Source organism: Jaculus jaculus, chromosome 3 (assembly GCF_020740685.1).
Source record: "Jaculus jaculus isolate mJacJac1 chromosome 3, mJacJac1.mat.Y.cur, whole genome shotgun sequence".
Taxonomy (NCBI): Eukaryota; Metazoa; Chordata; class Mammalia; order Rodentia; family Dipodidae; genus Jaculus; species Jaculus jaculus.
In genome coordinates, this window is record NC_059104.1 from 126,458,857 (window position 1) to 126,485,480 (window position 26,624).

Sequence of the window (26,624 nt, forward strand, 5' to 3'; positions counted from 1 at the left end):
TGCATAATCAGTACAGGCAACAGAACAAAGCTCCTGTCCAAAAAAAAAAAATTATTGGGACAGGAACACCCCAAGAACCGGTGGATTCAAGTTTTATTTTATACAGAAAGTAATAAAGTACACGTACTATTCTGCTGTACTAACCTGAGTTACACCTATAAATAGGACATTACATTAAAAACAGTATTTTTGGTCATATGAATAATCCTGGGACTATTAACTCTGCTACAAATGAAGAATGCTACTTGTACTCTGAGGTGCAGAATAAAAAGATGACCGTATATCAAACTTTCACAAGGTATGGTGATAAGCCTCTATCGTTTTGTATATTCTCAAGAAGGGCATGTCTTCCCCAAGAGGATGAAAACTGATTTTTTTTAATGTGCAAAGTATAGTTACGTATGCAAGATATCTGCCAAAAATGAAATTATATCTGTGGAACTTACAAGAAAGACTGGAAATGTACCTCAGTGGTAGAAAGCATGATCCTACGTTTAATCCTCAGTACAACAAAAAAAAGTTACATGGGAAATGGCGGTCACAAGAAAAGGGTTCTCTTCATAGAACTGATGAGGCTAATTAATGAAGACCACATGGAATGAAACCACAGGCAAGAACAAGAGAGTGCGGCAAACCTAAGTCTGAGCTCTCCTGCCACAGAGGCTGGGGTGGGGGGGGATAGCCTTGTCAATGGCTATGAAGTGGATATACTTGAAGCTGTAAAGTGTGAACTAGCCTATCTTTTTTGAGATTTTCCATAAACATTTCTCATAAGTATTTTCTAAAATACCAAAATGTACAATGGTTCAAACCCTTAAGCAAAATAACCTACTTGGTACAAACAGAGCATATTTTACACATTTTAAGCATTTGGACTTAGAAAAAAAACTTTGTTCAAACTTTTTATTCTAGGATGAACTACCAAATTTAAGAAATTATCCCACTCTTCTAATTTTCCTCCCCAAGGGTTAAACGATCCCTGGGAGATATAATCTACCATGAGAACATCCTGAGCAGTGTAGGAGCTGATGTAAAATGGCAATCTAAGTTCCAGGTATTATGCACCAAAGAACAGACCCATGAAGACTGCAGAGCCAAGAGCCCAAAGGATGCAGGATTCACTGACTTAACAGGAACTTGTCTTCTGCAAGGTAGCCATCAAATATGCACAGGAAATCAGATGCTTAGGGACAAGCCACAGATGTTTTCTTGGCAATCTCTTTTCTGTGTTTTGAGAGAGTTTCATTCATTTGGTGACTTGGGAATTCCTTAAACATTTTGAAATTACTCATCAAACAGGAGTGAAATCTTTCAGATAAGATAAATCTGAAGATAATGTATTGAAACAATCAAAAGCCCTTTTATGGCCAGGGACTGATGAGATCAGGGTGACAAACATTTTAGACTTTCATCACCAATGAAAAAATAACATCTTTATAGACTTAAAATTGTCATTAGTGCATTTAGATTTTGAAGAAAGAACCAAAATGTAAAATACCTTTACAATTCAATGTTAATGGAAATCAGCCATTGTATTGAGGTCACTTTAGTGAGCTACCATTGCTTAAATATAAGAAAAGTAATTTCTTGATCCAAATTAGTGAAAGCTTAAAAAAGATTGTCTTTAGAGAACATTATTTGAGGACCATGTTTTTTTCCAAATACATTCTGATACTCTAAATCATTTTCTAACAGAAATACAGATTAGCCTTCCAACATATCCTTCTTAAAAAGCTGTCAGATTTCCATTCCTACGGGAGATATTTTCACCAGTGTGCTGTTCAATTCCACATGGTAAGCTTTCTTCATTATTATTAAGAACTTCATACATACTAGAAAGATTGCCATTCATTGTTTTGTCATCTTTTCGAAAAGACACAGGCAAACTGGCTAGACTAAAGCTGACGTCTTTAAAGGCATGCAACAAAAATATCCCCACAATGATTGTGAAGAAGCCACTCAGAGTCCCAATGACATCATCAACAGGCATATCTTGCCACTCCTTAAAAAGAATAGCTGAACAAGTTAAAACTGAAGTTGTAAAGAACACATAATATATTGGAGTCACAATGGAAGTGTTGAATATATCCAGAGCTCGGTTTAGGTAATTAATTTGTGTGCTCACGCAGACCACGAGGCTCAGCAGCAGAAGCCAAGCCAGGGGATGCTTCAGCACAGGCTTTCCAACCAACAGCTCTTTGATGGCGATGCCCAAGCCCTTCACACAGGAGACTGAAAATGCTCCAATCACAGAGCAGATTGTTATGTATACAAGAATGTTCGTCTGTCCATGGCGAGGTCCCACCACAAAGATTAATATTAAGGATACAATGACCACAAGTGTTGCAAAGACCACAAAACCTGAAAAAGGCAAAGAAAGAAAAGTTTTATTCATACAAAACAACCAAAGGAAGTAGAAGAAAAGGTATATGGCCCTTATGGTGGTTTGATTCAGGTGTCCCCCCATGAACTTAAGTGTTCTGAATGCTAGTTGCCCAGCTGGTGGCAGTCTGGGAACTGGAGCTTCCTTGAGATAGTGTGTTGTTGGGGGTGGACTTATGGGTATTATAGACAGCTTCCCCTTGCCAGTGTCTGGTACACTCTCCTGCTGCTGTTGTCCACCTGATGTTGGCCAGGAGGTGATGTCCACCCTCTGCTGATGTCATGCTTTCCCCTGCCATCGTGGAGTGTCCCCTCAAGTCTATAAGCCAAAATAAACCCTTTCCTCCCACAAGCTGCTCTTGATCAAGTGTTTTCTGCCAGCAACGCTAAGCTGAGTGCAACAGACCCCCAAAAAGAGTGCACAGTGAAAGACTGAAGATGCAGCTCAGTGAGCAGGTGCAGTCCAACATGTGCACACCCTCAGTTCAATCTCTAGTGCCAATAAAAAACAAAGTATACACAGGAAAATTAAAGAATCCTTCATATTCAACACACTGTTATACCAACATTTCTTAAGTATCCTCTTATGCTTACCTAAATGGGGACAGGAGTAATCAGAACATGGACAGAAGCTAGTGGAAGAGAAACCATGAGGTGCTATTGAGTGCTCAACAATTTCTATGTGTAAACAACAGGAGTTAAGAATCAAGTTTTTGCTGGGCATGGTGGCATGCACCAATAATCCCTGCACTCAGGAAGCCAAGGTAAAAGGATTGCTGAGCTCGAGGTTAGCCTAAGCCTACATAATGAATTCCAGGTCAAGTCACCCTAAGCTAAGCTAAATCAAGACCCTACCTTGAAAAAACCAACAACAAAAAGTTTTCCCTCAAAGACATAGAATCAAGTGCTAGAAAAAAACAAGTCATAACGAGAACTTGAAAATTGCTGGGGTCCTGGCTGAATATGAAGAACAGAAGCCTGAACACTGGCCAGTCACTGTTCTCAGCAATTTGTACTCCAGTGCACACAGTACAGAAAGGACCACTTGTATTTTAACATGGGAAAAAAAAGTCCTAGGTGTAGTGGTAAGTAACTGTAACCCTAGCACTCTGAAGATGGGACAATCAAGAATCCAAGGCCTTAGCCGGGCGTGGTGGCGCACGCCTTTAATTCCAGCACTCGGGAGGCAGAGGTAGGAGGATCTCCCAGAGTTCGAGGCCACCCTGAGACCACATAGTGAATTCCAGGTTAGCCTGAGCCAGAGTGAGACCCTACCTCGAAAAACCAAAAAAAAAAAAAAAAAAAAAAAAAAGAATCCAAGGCCTTCACTACATATAAACTTCAAGGCCAGTGTGGGACGAGACTCTGTTTAAAGAAAGAATGAAAGGAAGGGCAGGAGAAATAAGGGGAAAAAGAAAGGGAGAGGGGGGAATGAAAGCAAAGAGATGTCCCTTCAAATTTCTAAAATACACAAACAAGAAAGAAAGTGATGGCAATAGTGTCTTATCAGAATTAACTATTTCTGGGTTAGGAAAATGATTCAGTCAATAAAGTGCTTGCCACACAAGCACACAGACACAATTTCAAATCCCCAGCACCCAAATAAAAGCTCAAACCCTTGGGCTTGCTGGCTAGATAATTAGCTTAATTGGTAAGTTCTATATTCTGTGAGACCCTGTCTCTAAAAATAAGGTTAAAGGCAACTGAAGTAAGCACCTGATGTCAACCTCTGGCATCCACAAACATATGAACACACACCCAGACACCAAAAATAAGTCTTTGGCAGGCTGAACAGATGGCTTAGTGGTTAAGGTTCCTATTTGAATCTCCAGGTCCCACACAGCCAGCCACAGTGATAGATGAGCACACAATGTTGCACAGGCGCACAGGGGGCACGGGCATCTGAAGTTCATTCACAGCAGCTAAGCCCTGGTGTGTCCATTCTTTCTCAAAAATAAATCAAAAAAATATCTTTGTCAGTATGATCAGAAAGCACAGGATAATTCATGGTACAGCAAATCCAAGAAAACAATCCTACACCATCTGGCAGCAGATCCCAGGTAACTCAGTAGCACAGAACACTGAAAAGGTATCCCTGTGAAGCGGAAGAGGCAAGACTGACCAGGGGCCTGGCTGAAAGCTGAAAGTCCATCCAAGGCTACCTGATGTATTTGAAACTACTCAGTAGAACCAGAGAACCAAGGGTTTTAAGAGAATAAATAAATAAATAAAGTTGACAGTGCACTCAGACTTCAGCAGACAGACTTCAGGACAGTCTGGGCTAAAAGAATGAGATCCTGTCTCAAAAAAATGAAACAACAAGCCGGGCATGGTAGCACACACCTTTAATCCCAGCGCTCGGGAGGCAGGGGTAGGAGGATCGCTGTGAGTTTGAGACCACCCTGAGACTACAGAGTGAATTTCAGGTCAGCATGAGCTAGAGTGAGACCCTACTTCAAAAAAGCAAAACATAAAAAACCAAAAAACAAACAAACAAAAAAAAGGGACAGATAGATTCGTGGAAAACTAAGCAAGTAAGATAACTTGGCACATGTTACGCAACACTCAGAGGCAGAGGTAGGAGCATCACTGTGAGTTCGAGGCCACCCTGAGACTACATAGCAAATTCCAAGTCAGCCTGAGCTAGAGTGTGATCCTACCTTGAAAAACCAATACACACACACACACACACACACACACACACGACATAATGAAGTAAAAACAAACCAGATGTAGTGGCACACACCTATAATTCTGGCACTTGAGAGGCTAAGGCAGGAGGATGGAGTTGGAGGCCTGTTTGAGATATGCAGTGGGATCCTGTGGAAATAAAAGAGAAAGGGAGTGAGGGAGGGCATAAGGGAGAGAAGGACAAATAGATGGATGGAGGGGCATAATTAATATGGCTGAGATTGTCATGTAGAGATGATAATGTAAGCAAACATATTAAACAAGCCTGCACAGGTTGGCACAATAGGCAACAGATAATGACAAAAAGCCAAGGAAGCCGCTTGACATAAGCATGTTGTATGGAAATAAAGAAAGAAAGAACAAGAGAGAAGAGACTGGGGGTACATGACTACATACTATCTCATAACCTGTGTGGAACAATCTGAATAAAAAGTCTTGATCAAAATACAAACTAAGTTAAAGTAAAGTAAAGTAAGACTAATAAAGCCTTCCTTACCTGGATCACCTAACTTATGTGACATTTCATTTAGGGTCTCAATTTCTTCCTCCTTTGGAGCATGGATGACCATAACTGTAGATCCTAGAATACTTAGCAAACACCCAATTTTTCCATGAAGATTAAGCCTTTCATTTAGAAAGTATGAAGAAAGAATGGCACTAAAATTGGAGGAATAAAAAGATGAGAATTTAAATTAGCAACTTTTCTCATTTTTTAAGTATTAACAGTCTTGTGATTTACCTAAAGCCAGCCTTCAGAGGCATGGAGCCTCATCCTGGGAGACATTCTGTAGTTAAACATTATTGAGGTCATGCTAAAACACTAAGTTTATAAAGATTCTCACTTTCGACCAAAGAAAATATATATTCAAAATTATACCAAAGACTTAGAGGTAGCTTTTGCTCAAAGCATTGACATCTCGAATCTATAAACGAATGTTCAATGGGTTACTAAAAAGGATTTAAAAAAGAATTTCTGCCTCTACTTTTCATCTGTCTTCTTTTTACTGAGTCATTTTCTCCTGGATTCTAGGGAAAAGTTTGGTCAATAAACATTTCATGATATATCAAAACTACCTCCCATGCAACAGCAATTCAGTGACAAAAGCCCCTTTTAACCAATCAGCTAGACCACCAGTTACCAAGACTACTTGACTATATACTCAGCCTCCTTTTCCCTATATAATCTGAAAGCTAAAGACAGGGCTGAGGATGCTGGTCCGTCTTCTTCTGGTATAGCTGTACTGATTAAACAGTTCCTTTCCTGTCACCTCCATTGCTCCTCTATTACTGGCATCTTAGAATGGAGGGTAGAATCTAGTCTGGGACCACCAAGAGCTTTATACTACAACTCCTGTACTAAAATGAATCCCCTTCATCACCTACACTAAGCCTGTATACCGAGCCATTAATCCACTCTGAGAAGTCCAAAGGAAATCTATAATGTAAAGAGTTATAGCTGGTATAACTTATGTCCTAAGAATCTATAGCTAAACACACACTTGAAATTTACTTAACTTTTTCTAATGTTTAATGCATCCCACTAATGTTTTCATTGGTGAATAATTTGGCTATAATTATCCAATGTTACTTACAAATGAACAGTCAAGAACAAAATAAGGACTGGAGAGATAGCTTAGTGGTTAAGGTACTTGCCTGAAAAGCTAAAGAACAAGCTTCAATTCCCTAGGACCCATGTAAGCCAGATGCAGAAGGTGGCACATGTGTCTGGAGGCCCTGGTGCACCTATATTTTCTCTCTCTCCCTGCCTCCCTCCCTCTTTCTCTTTCAAATAAATAAAAATGAAATATTTAGGGGCTGGAGAGATGGCTTAGCACTTGAGACATTTGCCTGCAAAGCCAAAGGACCCAGGTTTGATTCCCCAGGACCCACATAAGCCACATGCACAAGGTGGTACATATGTCTGGAGTTCATTTGCAAGAGCTGGAGGCCCTGGCGTGCCCATTCATTCTCATTCTCTCTATCTCCTTCCCACCCTCTCTCTCTCAAATAAAATAAAATATATTATGAAATAATAGAATATTTTTTAAAAGAACAAAATAAGCTAGAAGCTGGAAATATTTATTAACTTGCTTATAAATTAAAGTGTTCAAAAAGCTTACCTGGTTTTATCTACCACCCCCTACAAATATAGTATAAACCAACAAACAAAATAGTGGTAAGGAAAGTTAAAAATAAAGACATAAAATAATCCTATTTTATATATATTCTATTGGAAGAAAAAAAAAATCAACTTTCAGAATGATGACCAACATCCAGAGTTCAAAATAGGCTTATTTGGACTAATCACTAACAGAAACATGTCAGCATGGTCAGGTTTTCTACTGGTCTGGCAAAACAAGCACCGCAGGCCAGTCTTCACAGGCATGTAACCTCCTCCTGGGAGACATTCTGTAGTAGGCAGTAGGTATATACTGAAAGCTATTCTCCCCCAACAATGACTTACCAAAGCCTATGTGTACTGACTGATAAATGCTGCACAAGTATAACTTGGGATTTTCAAAACCTGAAATCATTAAAGCTAAACACAAGACAAAGCATAATTTGACTGTACCTCAAATTAATCTTACCTATGCACAGAGAATAAATGGCAAAGCAAATTACTATACAGTATTTAAAAAAAGACCTCAAGTGAGTCTGGAGAGATAGCACTTAAAGCACTTGCTTGCAAAGCCTGACAGCTCAAGTTCAATTCCTCAGTACCCATGTAAAGACAGATACACAAAGTGACACATGTGTCTAGAGTTCATTTACAGTGACTGGAGGCCCTGGTGTGCTCATTCACATTTTCTCTCTTTCAAATAAATAAATAGGGCTGGAGAGATGGCTTAGCGGTTAAGCGCTTGCCTGTGAAGCCTAAGGACCCCAGTTCGAGGCTCGGTTCCCCAGGTCCCACGTTAGCCAGATGCGTAAGGGGGCACACGCGTCTGGAGTTCGTTTGCAGAGGCTGGAAGCCCTGGCGCGCCCATTCTCTCTCTTCCTCTATCTGTCTTTCTCTCTGTGTCTGTTGCTCTCAAATAAATAAATAAATAAATAAAAATATTCTTAAAAGTCCTTGAAGTAGTTGAAATGTACTGTTTCTATATAAGAAATGTAGTATCTTACCTTACAAGGACACTGAGAGCCCCTAGTGGAGTCACTAGCGTGGCTGGTGCAAATGCATATGCAGCAAAGTTGGCCACCTCACCAGCTCCCACTAAAGAGATGAAAAACAAACACCTCTCAGGAATATACCCAAATTGTGAATGCAATACCTACATATTTCAGTTTATTTCAGTAACTTTCACATCTTCTCTCATTTGTTTATGAGCCCCATCAGTTACAAATAAATCTACAGTTTTAACTGAAAAATAGTTTATGCTTATGTCAAGGTAATAAAGAAATTTTGAAATTTATGGCCCAGGACAAATACTAACCAATTAAGACATTAAAGTCAGAAATTCATGGCTTCCAGAAAATTAGAATCTTTCATTCCTAAGAAATAATTGTATATTATATATTGTATATAGTCTTTATTGCTCTGAGAAGTGTTTTGTCAATATCACTAACAGTGGCTCATTCTTCTGTTTCAGCCATTCTGTATCTTTGTATTTGTATTTATATCACAGAAAAAACATGCAACTGGTTTCTGTTAGTTTTAAATATTGTGGTCTGAGCTAGGCTTAATTCTAGCCATTGAGATGCTGAGATAGGAGGATCGCTGTGAGTTCAAGGCCAGCCTGAGACTACATAGTGAATTCCAGGTTGGCCTGGGCTAGAGTGAGACCCTACCCCCAAAAAATTAGAGCCAGGTGTGGTGGCGCATGCCTTTAATCCTAGCACTTGGGAGACAGAGGTAGGAGGATTGCCGAGAGTTCAGGGCCACCCTGAGATAACATAATGAATTCCAGGTCAGCCTGAGCTAGAATGAGACCCTACCCTGGAAAACCAAAAAAAAAAAGCTAGTCTGATAATCTTTGCTTCTGAATCAGCACATTTAATAAGGGGCATTTATTGATATGCACAAATATATACATACATATGTAGCTTTAAGTATATCTGAATAAAATGTTTTACTGGTTTTTGTTTTTGTTTTACAAGGTAGGGTCTCACTCTAGCTCAGGCTGACCTGGAATTCATTATGTAGTCTTAGGGTGGCCTCAAACTCTCAGCAATCTTCCTTATCTCTGCCTCCCAAATGCTGGGATTAAAGGCATGCACCACCACACCTGGCTTTTATTCTTAAATACTAATGAAATATTACAAATAATAAAAGACTTAACATTTTCTCAAATGTAGTTCCAATCTTTTCCTTTCAAACATTTTCAACATATTCTATTTGCTAATATTTTTTTTTAATTTTTTTTTTTAATTTATTTGAGAGCGACAGACACAGAGAGAAGGACAGATAGAGGGAGAGAGAGAGAATGGGCGCGCCAGGGCTTCCAGCCTCTGCAAACGAACTCCAGACGAGTGCGCCCCCTTGTGCATCTGGCTAACGTGGGACCTGGGGAACCGAGCCTCGAACCGGGGTCCTTAGGCTTCACAGGCAAGCGCTTAACCGCTAAGCCATCTCTCCAGCCCTATTTGCTAATATTTTTAACAATCTACAGGCACATAGCATCTCTTCATGACTTCATGAAAATATACTCTACACACAAACCACACTTTACAAAAATAGAAATAAAGCTAAAATATCATCTAACAAACAATTCATATTTAATTTTCCCCTTTAATTCTTAAACTGTCTTTAGAGACTGTTTGTTCCTATTATAATTCAATTATGGAATTTGGTTGCAATGTCTTCTGTATCATTTGATGTACAATAGTCTTCATTCCTATTTTTATATGAGATATTGATTTCTTTAGAGAAAACCTTACCTTCCAGATTTTGCATGATGATTTCTATTTTCTTATATTCCATCTGTTCTGCCTCATCTTTCTACTTTTCTTGCCTTAATTAATTTGGAGGTTTTACATTTATTGTATTGGTTTTAACTGAATACTCTGGAAATTCTATGTATCTTATATTGTCAAATTAAATGTTTAGTTTTAATCTTCTTACATAAAAAGCCTAAAACAGAAACTTTTAATCCATTTTCTCCCTTTTTAATTTCATGTTTTTTTGTTTTTGAGGTACAGTCTCACCTTAGCCCAGGCTGACATGGAAATCACTATGTAGTCTCAAGATGGTCGAACTCATGGCAATCCTCCTACCTCTGCCTCCCAAGTGCTTGGATTAAAAGTGTGCATCACCATGTCCAGCTTAAATTTTGTATATTTTTTATTATTTTTATTCATCATCATACACTTGAGATATGCAGTCACCATTTTCCCTGTATCTCCAAACTTCCATATGGATCAGTCTTTCTGCATATTCTTTCAGATCATCTATTTTCAGTTTGTTCAAAATGTCTGTTTTATTTTTTGAAGGCTATTTTCACTAAGAGAATCCTAGTAGTTTTACTCTGCACTCTGAAGCTCTATTTTTTTTTAATTTTTTTGTTCATTTTTATTTATTAACTTGAGAGTAACAGACAGAGAAAGAGGCAGAGAGAGAGAGAGAGAGAAAGAGAATGGGCGCATTGGGCCTCCAGCCACTGCAAACAAACTCCAGACGTGTGCGCCCCCTTGTACATCTGGCTAATGAGGGTCCTGGGGAATTTAGCCTTGAGCCAGCGTCCCTAGGCTTCACAGGCAAGTGCTTAACCACTAAGCCATCTCTCCAGCCCTTATTTTTGTGAGGTAGGTCTTGATCTAGTCCAGGCTGACCTGGAATTCACTCTGTATTCTCAGGGTGGCCTCGAACTCATGGCAATCCTCCTACCTCTGCCTCCCAAGTGCTAGAATTAAAGACACATGGCACCACACCCAGCCTAAAAACAGGACTTTTTTTTTTTTTTTTTTGGAGTGAAGTTAGTGAATTTATTAAGTAAAGTAAGGGATAGCACACATTTTAGATTTAAGCATAGCTGTTAGAGAGTTGAAGAAAAGGCTGGGCATGTAGTACGTGACTTTAATGCTAGCACTTTGGAAGCAGAGGTAGGAGGATTGCTGTGAGTTCAAGGTCAGTCTGAGACTACATAGTGAATTCCAGGTCAGCCTGGGGTAGAGCAAGGACCTATCTCAAAAAATAAAAAGCGCTGGGGAGATGGCTTAGCTGTTAAGGTGCTTGCTTGCAAAGCCTACTGACTGGGATTTGGTTCCCCAGTACTCACATAAAGCTGAATGCACGAAGTGACACATGCATCTGGAGTCTGTCTGCGGCAGCTAAGGCCCTGGAATACCCATTCTGAAAAACAGGACTTTTTAAATGGAAGTTTTATATCAAAGCTGTAACTCGGGCTGGAAAGATAGCTTAGCAGCTATTACACTTGCCTACAAAGCCTAAGACCCAGCTTTGATTCCCCAGAACCCATGTAAGACAGATGAATGTGGTGATACATGCATCTTGAGTTCATTTGTAGTGGGCCCTTCTGTGCCCCCCTCATAAACAAATAAAGTATTTAAAACTGTAACTCAAGATCAGCAAGGATTTGCATCCTGCTAAACCCAATAGTTACTTTTCAGTCCTATTTGTAACAGTACCATCTGGTACAGGCCAAAACTCTCAGCTCCCTCAACCTCTTTTCACTTGGCTCTCGGGTCACCACACCAATCTCACTTAGTCTCTGCCCTTGTGGAACCCTTCATGTATCTGTTCCACTCTCAGAGCCTATAACCAGTTTCTTGTATCATCCAGTCTTGTGTCTCTGAGTACCCTCTCCCTCATTAAAAAAATTTTATATATATATATACACACACACACACACACACACACACACACACACACACGTGTGTGTGTGTGCATGTGTATGTGCATAAAATTTGGAATGAAAATAGAAGAGAAACAATAAAAAATCAGATTTCTCTATAAACTTTCATAATTACATTTTTATTTATGAGAGAGGATGAATGGGCATGGCAGGGCCTCAAGCCACTGCAAACAAACTCCAGAAGAAAGCACTACCTTATGCATCTGCCTTACATAGATCCTGGGGTACTGAACCTGGGTCTTCAGGTTTCCGAGGCAAGCGCCTTAACTGCAAAGCCATTTCTCCAGCCCTTCTTTCTTCATTTTTTTTCTTTTCATTTTTTAATTTTTATTTATTTGAGAGCGTCAGACACAGAGAGGAAGACAGATAGAGGGAGAGAGAGAGAATGGGCGCGCCAGGGCTTCCAGCCTCTGCAAACGAACTCCAGACGTGTGCGGCCCCTTGTGCATCTGGCTAACGTGGGACCTGGGGAACCAAGCCTCAAACCGGGGTTCTTAGGCTTCACAGGCAAGTGCTTAACCGCTAAACCACCTCTCCAGCCCTTTTTTTGTTTTTTGAGATAGTGTCTTGCTCTAATCCAGGCTGATCTGGTATTCACTATGTAGTCTCAGGGTGGCTTTGAACCCACAGCAATCCTCCTACCTCTTCCTTCCCAGTTCTGGGATTAAAGGTGTGAGCCACCATGCCCAGCTCTACTTTTTTTCTTAATTGTAGCACTGGTGAACCAAATCCAGGGTGTTGCACATGCTAGGCAAGCACTCTACTGCTGAGCTACTCCCTCAACACTAAATTAACTTAAATTGAGCAAAACTGCTTAAATGCACAGGAATATCAAAAATGTTTTAATCAGACTGGGCTTTTCATTCTAAATAAATAATAAAATAATAAATAAGCTATTAAGCTGCTGAGTTACTTTTATAGGTTGAAATTATACTTATGAAAATAAGATTAAAGCCAGGCTTGGTGGCACAGACCTTTAATCCCAGCACTCTGGAGGCAGATGTATGAGAATTGCTGTGAGTTCAATGCCACCCTAAGACTACATAGTTAATTCCAAGTCAGCCTGGGCCAGAGTGAGACCCTACCTCGAAAAAAAACAAAACCAAAAATAATAATAAGATTAAAGTTTTAAAATTTGTTAATATGAGTTTAAAAGCATAAGCAAATATTTTAACATTAAGCTATAACATTTTCTCAAAATGTTCTCTATACATACTTGACAGCAATCCAGCCCACCACAACCATTCTTTAAGATATGCATGGCCACCTTGACCTGTGGATGAAGAAATATTTTACTTCTTTGGAAAATTATTAGTCCTTGTTACATACTATGGCAACTATTAGTAATCATACATTTTACTTTTACTTTTTTAAATACTTTTTATTTAGTTGCAAACAGAGAGACAGAATGAGCATGCCAGGGCCTCTGGCTGCTACAAACGAACTCCATATACATGTGCCACTTTGTGCATCTGGCTTTATGTGGGAACTGGGGAATCAAACCTGGGTCGTTAGGCTTGCAGGCAAGTACCTTAACCTTGCCAAACCATCTCTCTAACCCAGTAATTGTGTATTTTAGATGTCTAACTATTTAAAGCTTTCTGCATGATTATGTGTTAAGATTTCTTCGATTTTTCTGATTACCTCAGAAAAGACAATTTTAAAGATTCTCATGACTTGATATGTATGTGAGAACTTAATCAGCCCTTATATTCAGCTTCTGTTTGTTTAAAACAAATTTATCTTAAATAATAAAAATAAACCTGTGAAGTAACTGGCTAGGGTGGTACATACTTGTAATCTCAGTATTTATGAGGCTCAAACAGGAGTGTCACAAGTGTGAGGCCAGCCTAGGTTCCGTAGTGAGTCCCAGGGCAGCCTGAGACTAAAGTAACACTTGGCATCAAAGAAAAGTAGCTCAACCTCAACTGAACTACTCTTCACAGGGTAAGTCATTTAGATGAATGTAGCCCCACTAAGAACACTGTTATCTTACAAAGACTGAGAACTGCTTATAACCTAGGCTGTCTTGATACACAGCCTACTTTATCTTTGGCTTTCCTCTTCACAGAAATCCATCAGTATGTAAGATATGTCCATAAATACAAACCTTTACAGACAGTAAGTCATGCATTAAGATCAAGGAGGAACTGGAGAAAAGCAGAGACATTAGTATTTTCTTATCTGTCTACTAAATTCCCAAAAGGCCACTTTTTTTTTCTATTAACTTGCTGAATTAGTTAGATCTAATATAAAAAAGAAAAAGTGAGCCGGGCGTGGTGGCGCACGCCTCTAATCCCAGCACTCAGGAGGCAGAAGTAGGAAGATTGCCATGAGTTCAAGGCCACCCTGAGATGACAGAGTTAATTCCAGGTCAGCCTGGACCAGAGTGAGACCCTACCTCGAAAAACCAAAAAATAAGATCCACTTTCCTCTTCTAGAGACAATGCAATTTAAAGTCTGGAGACTAACTTGGTCATCATCCCCATTCCTACTTTAAATCAACTTCAGAAGGAAGTGGTTAATTATGTCTAATAACTTTTAATTTTTCTCATTACAAAATTGGTATCTGATTCTCTATAAACATCAAGACCTCTTGAACAGTTTGAATGTCCAGACACTGACAAGGAATGAGGACATGCTCTTCTACAGTCAAAGAACCTAATTACATAAGTATATACTGGTATAATTTCAAATCTACATAAAGGACATAACTTACCTGCTCTCATGGAGCCTTTTCTAGCAAGTCTTAGAAGGCCTTTTTTTTTCAAAATGAAACTCCCTCCAATGAAAATGCTGGAGGTCATAGCCAACCCGAGACCAATATAAAAATCATATTTTCCACGACCCAGGATCATTTCGTTTGTTCCTGAAGTTGTTCCTGTGAATCACATTGATTACAGAACAGAGAAACTGCTTGTACTGGAGGCAGGATGGTGCAATCTTCAAATCTAAGCAATACAAAATGAATGAAATTTTCACAAAATTATCACGATAACTTACATAAAATCCATATTTTACTTCACTTCTCATCTCATAAAAATAAAATAAAATAAACTGGGTGTGGCGGTATATGTCTTTAATTCCAGCACTCAGGAGGCTGAGGTAGGAGGATCACTGTGAGTTCAAGGCTAGCCTGAGACTATACAGTGAGTTCCAGGTCAGCAGGGCTAGAGCAAGACCCTATCGCAAAAAAAAAAAAGAAAGGAAAAAGAAGTTTTTATCACTACTATTAATAATATATACTAAAATTTAGTACTGATTGTTTTTCCCAATTATAGCAAAAGGTTTGATTGTAATATAATATGTATTATAAACCAAGCATAAATTTTATAAATTCTGATTTTATATTTAAAAAAGTGTTTCTAGCCTTAGCTGGTAGTCCTCGGTAACAGAACTTTGCCTGTAAGAAAAAAAGAAATTTGTGCTGGGGAGATAGCTTATTGGTTAAGGTGCTTGCCTATGAAGCCTAAGGACCTAGGTTTGACTCCCCAGGATCCACATAAGCAAGATGCACATGATGGCACAGGCGTCTGGAGTTCATATGCAATGGCTCGAGGCTATGTCATGCCCATTCTCTCTCCCTCTCCAACCCAGTCATAAATAAATAAAAAAAAATATTTTAAGTAAAATAAAAAATAAATTTAAAGGATAAAAACAAACAAAAATTTCAGTCATAAAAATAGACAAATCCAGCTGTATCAACTTCAAATATATGTCCTTACTGAATAACCTTAGACATGCCCTTTTTAGAACTATACATGCAGACAAGTAGAGTGACATACACCTGTAATCCTAACACACAGGAGGTAGAAGCAGGAAGACCTCAAGTCTGAGGTCAGGTTAGACAAAATGGCAAGGTTCTATTGGAGGGGAGGTGGGGAAGGAAGAAAAAGCTATGTGGTTATAATGGTAATTTATTTTGTCAATCTGGCAATATGGTGAGAGAAGACAGTTTTCATATTTTGTTAGCAATTCTCGCAAAGATGTTTCCTGAGGGTACTGTTGGTCTTTAAAGAACACGAAGTCTGTGGCATCAGAAGGTGCAGTCCATAAGATCTAACAGTAAGCACAGCTTTAACATAGACACATTTTGCATCAAATGGCCTACTTATGAACTCCACTGGAATAAGAACCAAGGTGTGAAAGGCAGAGAAAAGTCCTATTTAGTAACAATGTCTACCTTTCAAGTATATCTTTTGGAATTTTACTCACACAATTTACTTAATTCCAGAAATAATTTGACATTTAGTTAGGACCCTCACTAAGCAAGATTTTCCATCAATCAAGTTATAAACAGGAGTTCGCCATAGCCCAAGCTAGCTTTGAACTCATTATCTTCCTGCTTCAGCCTCCTAAGTACTAGAGTTGCAGATGTGTCCTCATATCCAGCCCCATAATTCCTCTGTTAAAACAGTAGTTACTAAATTGTATATGGTATGTGCTAAGTCTTATGCTAATCACTCTGGATAAAATGACAACAGCTTTTTTTGGCTGAAGATGTAGCTCAACAGTACAGCACACACCTAGTGCATACAAGACCCTAGGTTTGATCACCAGTAACACAAACAAGTGATAACTTTTCATTTTCAATCAGGAGGCAGAAAAGAGACAGCTCGCCGGGTGTGGTGGTGCATGCCTTTAATCCCAGCACTAGGGAGGCAGAGGTAGGAGGATCACTGTGAGTTCGAGGACACCCTGAGACTACAAAGTGAATACCAGGTTAGCCTTGGCTATAAATGAGACCCTACCTCAACCCCCCCAAAAAAAAAATCCAAGAAAAGAGACAGCTCATAAGACACAATAATGATAATCAGCACTATCACACTGAGTTGGTATTGCTCCAAACAAAGGGAAAAGGCCAGTGTTCTGATTTGCCTGTGGCAGTTAACTATGATTCCTTATACTTCAATGAGGATAGATTTCCTCACCACACTGACTTGCAGCTTGGCTACCAGGTCTGCTCTGATCGAAGTTTAAATGGCAGAGTGCCAGCTTTACTCCTCACACTTCGGCATGCTCTTTTGTACCCTGCCATCTATCGACATGTGAACAGTATACCACAAAGGGCTCAACTAAACACAAAGGAAATGATCATAAATGTTTATTCCTGTATGCCACAGAGATGACTAACTTCTATAAATCAACAGGCTTCCTATAGTAAAGATAAATTTCCATCATGGAAATTGAGTTTAATAGTAGAGCACTTGCCTAACAGATACAAGGGAAAAGTTCCATCAATGATGGAGGAACATGCCTCCATACATAAATCCAAGCACAGAACCACCACCAAACAGCCAGCACCACAAGCAAGCAAGAAGGGACCATTGTAAGCAGGAACCGGAACCCATTCCCCCAATTCAGACTGCTCTGCCTACCTTTAGGCTGGAATTCCAATCCAAAAATACCTCAAAAGAAAACATCACCAATAAGTTAGACCAGGTAAAAGAAAGACGATTAAGGACTGAGGACTTGCAAACACCTTTAATCCCAGTACTCTGGAGGCAGAAGTAGGAGGACAGCTGTGAGTTCAAGGCCACCCTGAGGCTACAGAGTGAATTCCAGATCGGTCTGGACTACAGCAAGACCCTACCTCAAACAATCAAAAAAAATGATTGAAGCACTGAGAAATTTCTCATTCAGTTAAGAGGGAGAAAAAAGTAATCATAACTACAGCATCCAACACAATTAAGAGACAAAATTCTGCAAATCCACGATGTAGAAGAAACCAAGATAGAGATTAAGAGCAAAAAAAAAAAGTGTCAATGTTTTGGACAATGGAGCACTCAGAAGCTATAGATTGTTTACTAGAAAATTTTCAGTGCCAGGGATGGGATACCTTCCAATGAGTTGTTAGCCAGGGAGGACCCTGATACCCCCAAAACATTACGGGCCATTGCTGAGGCCCTTGGTTTCCTACCATGAATAGATGGTTAGACCCTATTGCTAAAAACTCCACATTCTTGGACTGACAGAAAGCTGGTAAAAGCTACACTGTATGCAGTTCACTGGGAAAGAGAGAAATCACCAGTGAAGATATTCAGCAGTGAATACTGCATGCCTTAAATTTGGCTAACCAGGCCAAATGAGCCAATGGGTGCAATAGTGGCATGTATGTTATGGGGGAAATCAACTGCTCTCTAATTGTACTAGAGGCCTGTTCCATGGGAAGGAACACATCCCTGATACTAAAAACCCACAACAGTTGTAGTCATGAGCCCTAGAGGTGTAACACCTGCTGGTGTCTGGCTAAATGTATATACTACACTCACCAAACTGCCTGGTAAGCACTTCTTTTAATGTTCATGCCCATATATTAATGCTACTCTCACTTTTGGTAGAGAACATTCTCTTTTCAGATGGCAGTAACCTTGAGATGACTCAGAAGGCATCATGGTGCTGAAAAGAAGTGACAGGAGTGCTCAGCAATGAAGTATCTCTATCACACCTTCCAAAGCTCAGGGTCCGCTGTGGAAGAGGTGGTAGAAAGAATGTAAGACCCAAAGGAATGGTAGGACTCCTTACAACATGCTCCTCCAGACACAAAATGGTCTGGATATCTATGACCTCACAGTATCTGACACTACCTACATAAGACATCAAAATAGGAAGAAAAGATCATGACATCAAAATAAGAAAGAGACTGAGTTAGAGGGGGAGGTAATATGATGAAGAGTGGAGTTTCAAAGGGGAAAGTGAAGGGAGGGAGGGAATTAACATGAGATATTGTTTACAATTATGGAAGCTGTCAAGAAAAAAATTAAATTTTTTAAAGTGTTCAATGAAATTATAGCAGAACATTTCCCATATCTAAGTTAAAAAAAAAAATCCAAGTACACAAAATATTTGGGATCTCAAAAAGACCTGACTAGAAAGGATAGTCTCTGTACAACATTATAGTTAAAAATTACAGAAATAGGAACAAAGAAGGCAGGTGTGATGGTGCATGCCTTTTAATCACAAACATTACAGGCCATTGCTGAGGCCCTTGGTTTCCCACCAGGAAGAGATGGTAAGACTCTATTGCTGAAGACTCCACATACTTGGGCTATAAGCTCACTGAGAAATCTTGCTGGAACTAAGCTGAAAACTTCCTCCATGTAGACCACCAGCTGACAGACAGCTGGAAAAAAACCACAGTGCATGCAGCTCAATGGGACAGAGAGAAATCACCAGTGAAGATACTCAACAGTGGATACTGCAAGCCTTTAAATTTGGCCAGCCAAGCCAAATGAGTCAATGGGTGCAATAGTGGCATGCCTGTTATGGGGAAAACCAATGGCCCATTCCATGGGAGGGAATACATCTCTGATACTGAAACCCTACAACTGGGTATTCATGACCCCTAGGGACATAACATCTGCTGGTGTCTGGCTAAATGTGTATACTATGGTCACCAAACTGCCTGGTAAGCACTTCTCTTAATGTTCATGCCCACATATTAATGCTACTCTCACTTTTGATTAGAGAAGCTTCTCTTCTCAGATGGCAGTGACTTTGAGATGACTCAGAAGGCAACATGGTGCTGAGAAGAAATGACAAGAGGAGTGCTCAGCACTGAAATATCTCTATCACACCTTGCAAGGCTCAGGGTCCATTGTGGAAGAGGTGGTGGAAAGAATATAAGAGCCAAAGGAAGGGTAGGACTCCTTACAATGTGCTCCTCCAGACACAAAATGGCCTAGATATCTATATCTCACTGTGCCTAACACTACCTACACAAGACCATCATAATAGGAGGGAAAGATTATGACATCAAAATAAAAGAGAGACTGATTGAGAAGGGAGGGGTTATGATGGAGAGTGGAGTTTCAAAGGGGAAACTGGGGGGCGGTAGGGAATTACCATGGGATATTGTTTACAATTATGGAAGTTGTCAATAAAAAAATTAAAATTAACAACAGAAAAAGTATCACTGGGGCTTAGAATAGCAAGCTCCAGGGCTGGAGAGATGACTTAGCAGTTAAGGCGCTTGCCTGCAACACCAAAGAAAGCTGGTTCAGTTCCTCAGGACCCACGTAGGTAAGCCAGATGCACAAGGTGGCACTTGCGTCTGGTGTTCATTTGCAGTGGCTGGAGGCCCTGGCATGCCCATTCTGTCCCTCTGTCTCTCTCTGTCTCTATCTCTCAAATAAAATAAAAATATTTAAAAAAAAAATAAGCTCCAATTCAGTAAGGCACTCCATCTTAAGGAAAAAAGGGAGGTGAGGTTTTAAGGCCCAGTATCTTCCTCTGGCCTCTATAGGTGCATGCATCAGTGTACACATGCACATACATGTATATTACTTACATGCAAAGTGAAGGAAAGATGACTACAAACATATGTGTATTAAGCCATTGTACATTCAGTTTCATAACACTAAAAAAAAATTAAACATCCTAAGGACTAATAATTCAAATAGTAAATGGGCAAATGAATTAACAATTCTCAAAAGAAGTACAAGTGGCCAATAAACACAGAAAAATGTTCAATAACATTAGTCTTCGGGAAATTGGAAATAAAAACTGCAGAAATTCAATCTCATCTGAGTCAGAGTGGCTATCATCAAGAAAACAATAACATTGGACAAAATGTAAACCTTTACACACTGAAATTTGGATGGAGGTTCCTCAAAAAAAAAAAAAAAACAAAAAAAAAAACCCTAAAAGCAGAAGTAGTGTATGACCTCATTATATTACTTGTGTTATACTACTTATATCCAAGAGCCTGCCAGCAACAATATCTGCATATTTTTGGACTGAAGATATAGTCCAGCAATTAGGTGCACTTCAGGTGCAAGCATGAGGGCCTGAGATGAATAGAGTTCCAATCTCTAGAGCCCATGTGAAAACAGTTGGGCATGATGCATAGGTAATCCCACCTCTGGTGGGGGAGTGAATACTGGAGAACCGCTGAGACTCACCAACTACAAGCTAAAGAATCAGTAAGAAACTCTGACACAAGGAAAACAGGCAGATGAGTGACAGAAAAGGACACTTCATGTTTTCCTTCAGCCACATCCAGGCCCAAGGGTTTTTTTTTTTTAATTTAATTTTTATTTATTTGACAGAGAAAGAGGGAGAGATTGAGAGGATGGGCGCACCAGGGCCTCCAGCCACTGCAAACAAACTCCAGACGCGTGTGCCCTTGTGCATCTGGCTAACGTGGGTCCTGGGGAATCAAACCTAGGTCCTTTGGCTTTGCAGGCAAATGCCTAAACCGCTTAGCCATCCCTCCAGCCCAAAGTTTTTCTTTTTGACATATAAAAGGGCTGGAGAGATGGCTTAGCGGTTAAGCGCTTGCCTGTGAAGCCTAAGGACCCCGGTTCGAGGCTCACTTCCCCAGGTCCCACGTTAGCCAGATGCACAAGGGGGCGCACGCGTCTGGAGTTCGTTTGCAGAGGCTGGAAGCCCTGGCGCGCCCATTCTCTCTCTCTCCCTCTATCTGTCTTTCTCTCTGTGTCTGTCGCTCTCAAATAAATAAATAAATAAAAATTAAAAAAAGACATATAAAAAATTTAAATGTAAAATTTTATATAAAATGGCATTATTCTGGGACTTTAAAATGTTTTGTTTTGTTTTTTTTCTCTCTCTTTCTCTTTTCTTTCTTTCTTTTTTTTTTTTTTTTTTTGGTTGTTTAAGGTAGGGTCTCACTCTAGCTAAAGCTGACCTGGAATTTACTAAGTAGACTCAGGATGCCTTTGAACTCACACAGACCCTCCTACCTTTGTCTCCCAAGTGCTGGGATTAAAGAAGTGTGCTACAACATCTAACTTGAAATCTACATTTTAGAAATTTTAAAATACAGATATATGACATAAAAGTAGAAAGAAAGGAAAGTGGAGATTAAAGCATCTGAATTTTGTAACACAGAAACTAAGACCCTTCACCATTTGCTCTATACATGGCTTTTAAATCTTATTTTCTAATACTACATTCTCCATGCCCGTGTTCTTTGCAACATTAGTACTGCCACTCAAGCCTACTCCTACTTTTCCTTATTTATTTATCCTCACACGTTCACTATGAAAGGACCAGTTCAAGGCACTCCTGAGCTGGGCATGGTGGCGCACACTTTTAATCCCAGCAGTTGGGAGGCAGACGTTGGAGGATCACCATGAGTTTGAGGCCACCCTGAGACTACATAGTGAATTCCAGGTCAGCCTGAGCTAGAGCAAGACCCTACCTCAAACAAAAAAAAACAAAAACATTTTTAAAAATTTAAAAAAACAAAACAAACAAACAAACAAAAAGAGAGAGCACTCCTGAGAGCCAGGCTAGAGCGAAACCCAACCTGGAAAAACAAAACAACAACAACAACAAAAAACTTCTGGCAAACAAGCCCTGCTACAATTCCAGAAGCCAAAATATTCTCTCTGAATTTTCTTGTCTTTAGTCTGTACTTCTCTGGAAATTTGTTTTCTAACTTGTGTTATGGTTACTCTATGTATGCACCACACCACCTTCACTCTGGCTCCCATGAAGAACTGGTCTGTCTATCTCACTCAAACCAACAAAGATGCACTGAAAGTATACTATATAGAGAAATGGGATATAGTCAAGTTACTCATCACAGGCCAAAACCTCATTTTCATGGACCTTAACTTCTGTGGGAGGTGATGTTAAACAATAAACAAAATAAATAAGGAAAATGTGCAGTGATAAATGTTATGGTGAGAAGGGGTATAAGGAGTTAAGGCCTTGCTGAGATGTGAGCAGATGTGAGAGATGGGAGAAAATAAAGAAAGCAGCAAGAGAAGTGCCAAGGCTCTGAAACATAGGCAAGTGTGCAGTTTTCTGGGAAGAACAAAGGAGTAAGCAAAGCTATGTGGAAGAACATAACAGAGTAAGGTCAATGTCAGATCATGTGGGAACCCCCTACAGGCAATAGACATTCCAAAAGACATGGAAGAGAGCTACAGTCTATTTTGTCAAGGTGTAACATATTTTCACTTATAGTCATCACAGAATTTTACACAGGCATTCTAGTTCAAACTTATTTGCATAGAACAGTATAATTACATATGTACAAAACATTAAGGCTGAGCATGTTCTATTCTGAGATTTGTTCTTGGTCTTTGCTACAGAGATGGAAAACTCTAGCTTTTTGAGCAGGGGCTTCTTAAATAAACTGTCAGCTGGGCATGGTGGTGTACCTCTTTAATCTCAGCACTTGAGAGGCCAAAGTAGGGAGATTACTGTGCATTTGAGAACACCCTGAGACTACATAGCAAGTTTCAGGTCAGCCTGGGCTACAGCAAGACCCTACCTCAAAAACTCAAAATAAATAAGTAAATAAATTTATTTTATTGGTATATTTGAAGTTTATAATGTTATGGGATATATGAAATAGTCATTAGAGTCAAGCAAACTAACATTTCACCTCAGTTACTTTCAACAAAAAAAACTAAAATTTACTCTGATATTAACTGTTGTCCTCATGTTACACATGAAATCCCTATATTTGTTCCACATATCTACTTTATGTCCTTTCCTACATATCCCTTTCCCTATCACCATCAGCATTTTATTCTCAACAAAGAAGTCCTCATGTAAATCACAATACTTACCAATAAATAATCAATCAGAATTAGAAAAACACAGCTTATGGGAAGATAATGTAGTATTTAAAGTTATATGTTTTGAAGTGTAATTTCTTATAGTAGTTACATCCTCAATAAGATGAAATTGGGGCTGGGAAGATGGCTGGATGAGTAAAGTACTTGTGTGCAAGCATAAGGACTCAAGTTCAATGCCCAGTACTCACTGAAAAATTCCAGGAACAGCGGTGTAAAATCAGCTGTAATCAGGATCCTTGAAGCTCCCTGGCCAGCCAGTCTAGCCTAAAACTGGTAAGCTAAAACCAATGAGAGACCCTGTCTCAAATACAGGTGGACAACATTCCTGAGGTATAACACCAGAGGTTGCCCTCTGACTTTAATAAACATGAATGCACACAACAACACCCACACAGATGACACATGCGCAAAAATAACTTAGTTGTTTATCCTTACTTCTCTCTAATAACAAGGATTACCAATTACTTTTTTAAAATATTTTTATTTATTTGAGAGAGAGCAAATGAAAGGGACAGACAGAGTATGGGCCCACTGGGGCCTCCTGCCACTGCAAATGAATTCCAGACACAAGCACCAGTTTGTGCATCTGGCTTTACATAGATACTAGGGAGTCAAACCCAGGCCATCAGGCTTTGCAAGCCAAGTGCCTTGAACTACTGAGCCCTCTCCCCAGTCTCACCATTACTTTAATCACTATTTTACACAATAATCAGAGAAGATTTCTATTTTACACCTAAAGAAATGAAATCTCAGGGCCATGCATGGTAGTGCACACCTTTAATCCCAGCACTCCAGAGGCACAGAGGCAGGAGGATTACCATGAGTTCAAGGCCACCCTCAGACGACTACACAGTAAAGGCCAGAACAGTGTGGATTAGAATGAAACCCTACCTCAATTAAAAAAAAAAAAGGAGGTCAAATCTCACAAAGTTAAAAATCACACCAGAGGTTCCCACAGAAAGTGGGAGTTTATTCTACCTCTAAGTGCCCTATCATCTTAAAATTCTAGTGTTTACTTCTTTTGGCAGGGGAGGGGGGAGTGAAGAGCAGCAGGGTCTCCCTAGGTAATTTAGGCGGGTCTTGAACTTGCAGTACTCCCCTTTAGCTTTCGGAGTGCTGGAATTACAAGCTTGTGCCACACTTGACGCTAAGAGGTTCTTAGTATTCTGCATGGTTTTCCTCTGCTGTGTAAAAACTACTTTTGGTTTTCTCAACCTCACATTCTGTAAATTATTTTTAAATCACACTTGCAAATACTACAGCGTCTAATCTCCAAAAATGACTTAACAATGTTAGTTATAATTAAAATTTTAACTTACATGTAAGCTTAATATGGTTTCTCTTTTGAAAAAGAGAGATGATTTATTCATTCTCATTTTCTTAGAAATGCTACCCCTTTCTCCCATTTAAAAATTAAACCCTGGCAGAGTAGCTTCACCCTAGAAAGAAAAAAATATAGAAGTACATAAAAGGTCTGAAAGTTACTAACGACTTTTAAAATATGGTTACTAGTCTCCATACTCTTCACTTAACAGAACACATGAAAACTATTCAAGTCAAGTTTCAAGGGTGAGGTTACTGGAATGAAAGATGTCAGCTCTCAGAGTTCCTCTTACTACTTAAAAACAAAAGTTGTACACAGAATTTCTAGAGACAGAACTTAAGATGTAATCCCGCATTAAATACACTGACATTTCAGTAAAGAAATTAAAGAGCCATAAACACTAAACATACTGAGCTTTGTGCAACTGCAGGAAGGAGATTAAGACTCGGTGACTTTATAAAAGCTAGGGAATTAATACCGACGTGCTGAAAACGTTACAAGAAGCTGACACCATCTTCTTAAAAAGCTAGGCAAAAGCTGATGCGAAGACTTTCTGGAGCCCGCGCACGCGCCCGAGCAGGCCAAGGAGCCAGACCACCAGTGGATGGGAGCGGCGATGCGGCTCCCGCCGGACTTCCTCACGGCGAGTGACTGGGGGCGCGCGGGGGAGAGCCAGGGGCCCCGCTGCTCCGGCGCCGGCTGCAAGGAAGAAGGAACTACCTCAGTCGGCGAGCGGCTTCCTCCCCGCCGGGGACCGTCCGAGGCTCCGCGCTCTGCTCAGCTAGCTCACACCCCGGCACAGGCCGCGGCCCCCCGCGCCCGCGCGGCCACCGCCTTCGTCGCCGTCCACTGGGAAGCTCGTGCATCCGGGACCGCGGCCGTGAGTGCCGCCTCCTCCATGGGAGCGCCGACAGCTGCCTACCTCCGACGCCCTCCGGCCCGGCCGCCGCCAGCACCCCGGGACTGCCGCGAAGGAGAAGCTGGGCGCGACCGAGTGACGCAAGAGGCTGCGCGTGCGCACTTCTGCGCAACCAGCCCCGGGGCCCCCCGCCCCCGCCCCGGCGCCACACATGCGCGGTCGAGGTTTTATTCCCCCCACCCCCCCACCAAGCCCTGTCCGGCTACGCGTGGGCCCCTTGGCCCGGGGACCAGGATGCTAGGCAGTGTTATGTTTCGTGTTGGTTGGTTGGTTGGTTTTTCGAGGTAGGGACTCGCTCTATCCCAGGCTGACCTAGAATTCATTCTGTAGTCTCAGGGTGACTTCGAACTCACAGCGATCCTCCCACCTCTGCCTCAGTGTTTTGTTTTTGAGGTGGGATTTGCCCAGCAAGTAAGTCACCAAAATCCCAGTCCTGCGCGGCTCGTATTTAAGATACGATCTGCTGCGGGAGGTCGGCGTGCGAGGGTGCTTGTGAAGCGGAGTCCGGGGCGATGCAGACGCCGATGCCGATGCCGGGGCGTGCCGGGGATGGAAGAAGACGAGGGGCGCCAGGAGGCCAGGGCGGCTTTACTCTGGAACAGGCCGGATCCAGGAATAAAGGCAGGTTCTTGACTGGTAAGGTTTGTGGTCTTGGACAAGTTTGGTAAAATCCCGTCTTTCTACACTTGGAGCAAGAGTTAATATTCACAAGACGCACGGGAAACCCACTGCTGGCCCTTCTGCATCGGCTTCTGCAAGATTGGAGACATTATCTGAGGCCTGCTGAAGATAGTGATTCTTTGGCTGCAGATGTAAACGTCTCTTGCCTGTGTTGTGAATACACACAAAAACATAATGTATGTATCTTAACTTATCTGGGATGCAAACCTCTGTCCATTGAATTATTGAAACAGAAAGCAATAAACGTAGTTTCACCA

At 40.6% G+C, this 26,624-nt stretch overlaps 1 protein-coding gene and 1 long non-coding RNA gene across 4 annotated transcripts; one reads left to right on the forward strand and one right to left on the reverse strand.

Moving 5' to 3' along the window:
* Positions 1–75: 75 nt before the first annotated feature.
* Positions 76–25,717, reverse strand: Nipa2 (NIPA magnesium transporter 2). Of its 3 annotated transcripts, none has more exons than XM_045144997.1 (7): positions 25,488–25,717; positions 24,763–24,882; positions 14,605–14,836; positions 13,102–13,158; positions 8,197–8,287; positions 5,570–5,730; positions 76–2,361 (listed from the first exon to the last, which is right to left on the reverse strand). In XM_045144997.1, exons 3-7 carry the CDS (start codon positions 14,741–14,743, stop codon positions 1,727–1,729), a joined length of 1,083 nt encoding a protein of 360 aa, XP_045000932.1. In that variant the 5' UTR covers positions 14,744–14,836; positions 24,763–24,882; positions 25,488–25,717; the 3' UTR covers positions 76–1,726. The 3 variants fall into 3 exon arrangements, with proteins under 3 accessions (XP_045000932.1, XP_045000933.1, XP_045000934.1); XM_045144998.1 differs by lacking the exon at positions 25,488–25,717 and adding an exon at positions 25,250–25,380; XM_045144999.1 differs by lacking the exons at positions 24,763–24,882; positions 25,488–25,717 and adding an exon at positions 23,632–23,703.
* Positions 25,718–25,868: 151 nt separating this feature from the next.
* Positions 25,869–26,624, forward strand: LOC123459508. The gene is made up of 2 exons (XR_006636297.1): positions 25,869–25,970; positions 26,065–26,624. It is a non-coding gene; the product is annotated as an uncharacterized LOC123459508 (long non-coding RNA).